The sequence below is a fragment of the Lolium rigidum genome, chromosome 4 (assembly GCF_022539505.1).
Source record: "Lolium rigidum isolate FL_2022 chromosome 4, APGP_CSIRO_Lrig_0.1, whole genome shotgun sequence".
Taxonomy (NCBI): Eukaryota; Viridiplantae; Streptophyta; class Magnoliopsida; order Poales; family Poaceae; genus Lolium; species Lolium rigidum.
The window spans coordinates 128,606,280-128,614,156 of record NC_061511.1 but is presented as its reverse complement, the minus strand read 5'-3'; the positions used below and the strand labels follow the sequence as shown (position 1 = coordinate 128,614,156).

General features: G+C 44.2%; 1 protein-coding gene across 2 annotated transcripts; it reads right to left on the bottom strand.

The window, feature by feature from the left end:
• Positions 1-980: 980 nt before the first annotated feature.
• On the bottom strand, positions 981-7,097 carry LOC124705614. 2 transcript variants are annotated; one of them, XM_047237320.1, is made up of 6 exons: positions 6,733-7,097; positions 2,781-2,915; positions 2,666-2,708; positions 2,356-2,418; positions 2,076-2,190; positions 981-1,343 (listed from the first exon to the last, which is right to left on the bottom strand). In XM_047237320.1, the coding sequence occupies exons 1-6, from the start codon at positions 7,080-7,082 to the stop codon at positions 1,213-1,215; spliced, it is 837 nt and encodes a 278-aa protein (XP_047093276.1). In that variant the 5' UTR covers positions 7,083-7,097; the 3' UTR covers positions 981-1,212. The 2 variants fall into 2 exon arrangements, with proteins under 2 accessions (XP_047093276.1, XP_047093277.1); XM_047237321.1 differs by lacking the exon at positions 2,356-2,418.
• Positions 7,098-7,877: the final 780 nt, after the last annotated feature.

Here is a 7,877-nt window from a genome sequence, read left to right as displayed (position 1 = left end):
AAGAACATAAATATAGTCGTGCACACGAGCAAGAACGATCGCGCACACGAGCGAGTACATTTACCGAGTAAAGGGAAAAAACTGCAGCAAATATACTAAAGACAATAATACTTATATCAGTTTAGCCACGACACAGCACGAGTACAATCATACTAGTGTTGAAAGTACGGAAAAAAAAATCTCGAAACCTATCAACATGGGATCTAGTTTTGAAGATCTCAACCCGAGGATCTAAAAAAAAAAGGTTCATAATTTGAACTTACGATTCTCAAGATATTTTATTTTGCAAAACGAATCTAGAATAAAAAAGGAAAAGCTAACACAACCTAGCCTCCGGTCTCTTCTCTCTCCTCCCTCGTCCTCACCTTGCGACACGTGGCGAGTAGGGAGACCACTTCCTATGAATTTTCTAGCACCACAGCGTGCCACTTGTCGCTTGCGGAGCGATTTGATTTTTCTTCGCGAAGGTCGGTTTTTTTCTAACGATTTCGCAACTCATCATGCTATGTTTGGCTACCCGGTTTCTAAGTGGATACCGGTGTATCATACCAGCCCATCCATTTTACTAGAAAATACACCTATTTGGCAGCCCGGTTTTTAGTCACGTAAACCCAAGTAAACTCCTGAAAACACGTTGGGCTGATCTGATTTTCAGAGGCGAGGTGGGTGCCGCGCTTTTTACACTCGCGTTTCATGGCTGGAGAAGGGAATCGGGTGTCCACTCAAAACACGGCGAAAAATACACTACCATACACTGAAATCCACTGTTTCCAAACAAGGGATTCAGACTTCTCCACATCGCAAAGGTTGCCCAGTTCTGACTTCTGAACGCGAGAGCACATCAGAGGATTCAGTATGCCATCCACACCTCTAGGTCATAGAACGCCATGGCCGCAAGTGGCCTTCATCCCTTAACAAACACACACTGTCGTTGGCAACGCCAAGGTTCAGCCCCACGATAAAGGATTAACCAAAAGGTATAGGGCAGCTCTATCTCTAATAGAGTCAGAACAAACATGAGCTTGAGAAAAATAAATCTCAGGAGCTCCATATTTACATTGTCAGAGTTTGATTTCATTGTAATCAACAAGCTTTGAATTTGAGCTCGTCTTCGTGGAGCAATGTGTTACGTGTAAGAGCTACCAGCTACCCAAAAGGAGAATCCAAAGCACTGACGCAAACTTAGTGCCTCTACACTATTTACAGGCCTAACTATACCCCTGGGTGGTACCCGCTGGGTGCCATGTTTTCCATCCTTGGCATGCTTCTCCGTGAGCCAAACTCCTGGCAGCATTCGAGAGCTAGTCGAAGGGCAGTGCCCAAGCCGAGAACAATAAGAACGCCTGAAAACATCAGCTAGTTAAGTCAATGAACATCGCATGTGTGGTACCTAAGTGAACCAATGCAGACTGTACGCACCAACACTGATAAACAAACTAATCTTAAGTATAAGGAACATATTAATAAAGTAGCCTACCACTACAATCATATTGACTGTAGATGAAGGGAGAGTTTCAGTTGAGAAGGCCACACAATCTGGTGTTCTTATTTCAAATATAGTTAATACAACTTTTGCTAACAGCATCTTTCATTTGATTTATCTGCTACATGCATCAATAGTTTGCAAGAATACCTATCTACTAGTTACTTCAGTTCTTCATTTGTATTTAGATTTGCCACCTGTGCATGTGATGACCTAAGCCATCAGATTACAAAAGGCACACAATCAAAATAATTGGTCTTAACACTCTTTGAGCATAAACATCAGTTGTGGACGTGTGGTTCAATTTCCATGTACAACTTGTTGCAATACTGCTCCATTGACTAGTTGTATTGCTTATCAGGGACCAAGTGTTGCTGGAACACAAACTTAGAGGGCACACAGCCTTAGAATGGATGTTGCGATAATTGCTTCTCAACGAAATAGGCCAATAGTAATTTGTACTTTGCCACAGAACAAACTGAGTTAAAAGGTAACTCCTCCTTTTCCATGTATTTCCAAGTCAACAAAAGGCAAGTGGTAACAGAACATAAAGGGTAATTAGGATCTGGTACACCAAAATATTGTTCCATACCAATTATTATGTTCACTGGAAGGGTAGAAACGCCAAGAGAAACAGATATCAGCACATCCAATAAGAGACCACCAATCAGAATTGCAAATGCAACCCAGAGTGGGCTAAACCAACCCTACATACAAAGAGAAAGAGCGTCAAATATGAAGCAGAAAACTGCACAAGTTCTGTACAACTGAAGACTTGCACATGATGATTTAATTAGTAATCCATTTCTGGAGCCAGATAGTAAAATCAGTGAATTTGTTTCTTTTCTTTTCTTATCCAGTCATAAAAATACCCTTTCACGTCCTCCTCGTCCCCTTCCATAAGCTGAATCAACCCTCCAAACCCAATAACTTGTCTGCTCAATGAAAACAAGTAAAATTCACTACCAGAAAGAGGAATTTGATTAAATGTTTTGCAGCATAGTGCCCACTACAATTTCGGGACGTCTTGAGTTATTTAAATATATTAAGGAGATACTTGAGCGTGTGCGGTCAACAGAAGATGATATATATAATGTCATATATTCTTCAAACTTCAGACCTTTTAAGTATATATTTTGTTAATACACATTGAAAATATAAGGTATAAATTGGAAGACTTACACTTGCTTGCGTCTCTGGAGGGGGTATATTAACAGCAACCTGCCTGTGAAGAGAACAATTTCAATAAATCAAAGTAATTAACAACAGGGAAAAACTGTCTAAGAAGAGGACTTACTGGCAAATCTCACACTTGTTTGAACCTCTAGTACGGAACCAAACATCAATACATGTGCGGTGAGCTTTTGAAAGATCACCTCGACATCTGCATCCAAGGTCTACCAAAGGTTCTTCCGACTTTTGCTGACAAACTCTGCAGTGAAGTATCACATATTAGATCTTCGGAAAACATAAAAAAGGTAAACAGCAGCAAACAGGTAACAAGAAATGTAATCTTTTAGAGTCTTCTATGGTACATATGTTAGCAAAGAATGGCCTATTGCTGTTCAAAAAGAAAAACAAAGAACGGCCTATTGATGAACAACTTCACAAGGGCTAGACGTTGCTTATAAGGAATAAGCCAACCCCATAACTGGGTGGCACTGAAATGTCTACTGGTTCGAACCTACTCTAGACCAAGCTGATGCTATTGTGGCTATCCATTAAACTTCATATCACTCGAGAAAACAATTCACTATTATCAGTTTGATAGACCAGTAGTTTTATCTCCGAAGCACTGTGTAATGCTTCTACTATATCAATTACTAAGGTAGGCTTGCTCCTGTTGCACATGCAACTATCAATCCTTGTCAAGCTGGTTTCATTAAAGGTAGGCAAATTCTTGATGGGGTAGTGGTTATTGAGGAGATTCTTCATGAGATCAAACTAAGAAGGAAGAAAGGGATTCTTTTGAAGTTGGACTTTGAGAACGCATATGATAGAGTGGATTGGGAGTTTTTAGAAGGAATTCTGAGGAAGAAAGGCTTTGACTCTGTTTGGATAAACTGGGTAAATGCAAACAGTCAGGAATGGTCATTTGGCCATAAACATAAATGGTGTGCAGGGACCTTACTTTAATACTTCTAGGGGAGTGGGGCAAGGAGATCCATTATCCCCTTTGTTATTTGATTATGTGGTGGAAGCTTTAGCAGTTATGGTTGAAACAGCTAAAGGGGCTGGACACTTATCACTTTATCAGGTTTGGTCCCTGATTTAGTTCCAGGGGGAGTGAGTTTGCTGCAGTATGCAGATGATCTGTAATTCTCCTGGAATTGACCAACTTGAATGTCCTTCACATGAAGTTTTTGTTATACTGCTTTGAGAATATGTCTGGCATGAAGATCAATTACCATAAAAATGAGGTTTTTGTGGTTGGTTGTGATGAGGAGGAGCAGAAGAGGGTGTCTAGGATGTTGAACTGCAAACTAGGCCACAAACCTATGTTGTACCTAGGCATGCCTATTGGGGAGTCAAACTTTTCAATGCTCATTTTCTTCCTCTGGTAGGAAAGCTCACAAAGAGAATGGATCCTTGGCAGGGAAAGTTGTATTTTCCTCAAGATCAAATACACTACCCCTCCCTAGTGGATCGGGGAAAAGTGGGGATTTCAAGGGATTGCGTGAAGACAGGGATTTCACCCAATCCCTGCGGGGAGCATCTCCACTAATCCTACAAAAACACTAGTACCAAACAAGGCCTTAAGGTTTTGATAGATAAGAACTAAGGTAGACGGATTTATTGAAGCCATATGCATGCAACAGTGCTTCCCTAGTCTATACTAATATATGCACCGACTATAGTACATAAGACTTCACATCCTGAATGTCGAACAACTGAACTTTGTGCTCAAAGTTGTTGTCGCTTTGGGCTAGTTTGATGAATCAACAATTAACCACATCCGTGGAATTTATTCGATGTAGTTTGATGAATCAACAATTAACCACCTAAAACGGCTTTGTGTAGTCCCATTTTCACATGATAACATAAACTGAAGAGTACACTACGAGCGTCCTAGAAATTACCAATGTCACACACACTAAAGCAGACCAGTACCGACAAACTAACAATTAACACCATCACGGTCTTAGGGCATCTCTAGCCGATCCCTTAAAATCGGTTAGAGGAGTAAAATTCTCGTTTTGGGGGGCAAAAAGCCGATCCCTCAAAGGCTTTAAGGTGTATAGTTTTTAGTCCTCAGGTCGGCCAACCCTCAAATATACTCGGCCGCGGCCTCTCTAGAGAAAAAATCGCCTAGTCTCCCACCTCCAATTTCGCCAGCCGACTCGCTCCTATTCTGAACTTTTTCGTCTCGCCCCTACTTAGCTGTATTTAGCTGAACCATCCAGATATTGATTCACTGTGAATTTCTAGGCCTATTGTATGCTCACCATAATCATACAATTTTACTTCAATTGATCCCTTCCTATTATTTAGGAACCACTTTTTATCAAGATTCTTCTGGCAAGGGGATTGCGAGAAACGTAAATATCGGCTGGCTAAATGGAGTGTGTTGTGTCGGCCCAAAGATCATGGAGGACTTGGTATTCAAGACCTCCAGGTCAAGAATAGGGCACTTCTCGGTAAATGGTTGTATAAGCTACTTACCGAAGAACACTCCTCAAGAGGAAGTATATTGGCTCAAAGGCTTTATCTCAGGTTATTTGGAGACCAGGAGATTCGCACTTTTGGGCTGGTCTTATGGAAACAAAGAAGTTTTTCTTTCCATATGGATATTTCTCTATTAAGGATGGATCGGAAATTCGTTTCTGGGAGGATATATGGTTGGGTAACACCACAATCCGAGAACAATATCCGGCATTGTACAATATAGTGCGCCACAAAAGCGATACTATCGCTAAGGTGTTGGAAAATTTCCCACCAAATGTGGATTTTAGAAGAAATCTTATTGGTCCCAGACAAACCTCTTGGCAGGAATTGTTACAGCGTCTTGAGTTAGTTCAATTGACGCACGGACCGGATGTATTTCGATGGAATCTTACCGGGAATGGTTCATTCTCAGTGGCTTCCATGTACAATGCTTTAATTCAGCCTGAACTTCCGGTCGATAATAATTCAAAATTTTGGAAGATGAAGATACCACTAAGAACAAAAATCTTCGCCTGGTATCTTCGTCGAGGGGTAATTCTTACTAAAGATAATCTTGCCAAACACAACTAGCATGGAAGTAAAAAGTGTGTCTTCCATCAGGACGAGACAATTAAACACTTATTCTTCCAATGTAAGTTAGCTAGGTCTATATGGTCAGCCGTCCAAATAGGGTCTACCTTATACCCACCACGTAGTGTTGTCAATTTATTTGGCAACTGGCTCAATGGTGTGGATGTTAGGTTTAAACATCTTATTAGGATGGGAGCGATTGCAATCATTTGGGCGTTGTGGCTATGTAGAAATGACAAGATTTTCAATAATATTTCTTCTTCCTTTTTGCAGGTCATCTACCGGTGCACAGCTTTGCTTCGTTCATGGATACCGTTGCAGCGTGTGGAACACCGGGACCTCTTTACGGAGGTGTCTTCACGGTTGGAGGATACGGCGAGGGATATTTTCTCCCAACATGGGTGGCAGCGTGACCTTCGGCTGGATCCTCCTACCTAGTCTTTGTTTCTGTTCTTCGAACTGTGTTTTTATCTTTGAACACCTTTGTGGTTTTGTAACGAATTTGTGAGCAGCTGTGTGCATCTTAGTTATGCAGAGGCCGGGTCTATTACGCAAGTAATAAAGTGCCCATTTTAGAAAAAAATGTATAACGAGTTAAAGGATAAGGGGCTGTTTGAGGGGCTAAATTATAAGGGATCAGCTAGAGATGCCCTTAGGTGCTCAGATGCGATAACTGAGTCTCCGTGACCATTGCTCATGTAGAGAAGCGAGATAGTGACATATCCACTTGGCATTATCCATTTGCTAGAATCTCCAGGAATCACATACGAGAATCACATGAAAGAGGACCAGTACCATCTGTAGTACTCACAAATTTACATCACCTAAGTCCTTACTGATAATTGAGCCGCGAAATGGCATGTCCTAAATCTACCGTAGCAACCACACAAATCGGGGGAAAGAATCAACCACAACCTTTCTTATCCCCTCTCCAGTTGGCAATTCACAAATCTCTTGACCAGGATCCAACCAAACATCCGAGCAGGTCCCGAAACTCGGAACCGACAGCATACCTGCATTGCTCGTCGAAGCTGTCGGACCTGGCCAGCTCCGCCTCCTTTGCGGCCGCCAAGGCGGCCATGGCTACGTCGTCCCCGGCCTCCAGAGGGGCCCGGGAGGCCTGGGCGACGGCCTTGGGCTCGGGCGCCACCTCCTCCGGCTGCGAGATCACGATGGTGACCACCGAGACGGGCGCCGGCACCTCGGCCGCGGCCACGACCACCGAAGCCGGCGCTGGCGCCTGCAGCTCAGCCACGGCCAAGACCACCTCGTGCTGCTGCTGCTGCTGCGGCGGCGGATGATGCATGGGCAGCTCATGATCCGTGCCCGGGCCGGTCTCCGATCCGGCTGCTCCGCTCGACATGGGCTGCGGCTTCTTGGTCGAGCAGGTGGCGTGCGAGGGGGTGTTTTTCCTTTGTGGAAAGAGAATGGGGGGTGGAGGGGCCGCACCTACTCGTGCGGCTACTGGCAGCGGCGAGGGACGGACGGCGACGGGGAGTGGTGGTGGGGGGCCTACGACGGCGGGCCGGAGATGGGGATGGTTGGGGTGGGGAAGCTGCGGTATGTGGGCACAAATCTGGATAAGTACGTGGGTTTGCGCGGAGAGGGAGTGACACTGACGGGTGGGGCGAGTGCGCCGCGGCGCGCGGGTGTCAGTGAGAGTAGCGAGTAGGGGGAGTGGCGCGGCCGGTTCGGATCTGGGGACGAGCAGAGAGGTGTGCGGACCAGTGCAAAAGTGTGGTGATGGGATCAGACTGAGATCTAGGTAGAAAGGGTACAATTACAAACCTACAGCTTGCCGGATCTGGGCTGAACTAAGATTACTTTGGTCCTGCGAGTTGATCGTGTCTACCTTCATTGGGGACCTGGGACTCCTGTCGAGTTTACTCATCGTGCCAGCCTTTTTCTAAATTGACATTCTATTAGATTATGCACAGTTGCGCATACATTCCTTCTTCAAAACTCCATCTAAGAGCATCTACACCGGCGACCCCCAAATAATTACCGGCAGGGACGCCGGCACTGCTGTATGGAGGCGCCGGCAGTGTATCCTCCATTTGGGGACGCTGTTTCCACACCGGCACCTCCCAAACGGCGGCCCCAAGTTTTTTCTTTTCTTTTTACAATATTTTGAAATAACATATCAATTACATTTTAT

What these genes read in the sequence shown, in the direction of transcription:
- LOC124705614 (XM_047237320.1), bottom strand. Translation starts at nt 7,082, where the DNA reads ATGTCGAGCGGAGCAGCCGGATCGGAGACCGGCCCGGGCACGGATCAT. An exon ending in AGCTTCGACGAGCAATGCAG is followed by an intron (nt 2,916 to 6,732) that starts GTATGCTGTCGG and finishes ACTTCACTGCAG; the next exon opens with AGTTTGTCAGCAAAAGTCGG. An exon ending in TCCAGTGAACATAATAATTG is followed by an intron (nt 1,344 to 2,075) that starts GTATGGAACAAT and finishes TGATGTTTTCAG; the next exon opens with GCGTTCTTATTGTTCTCGGC.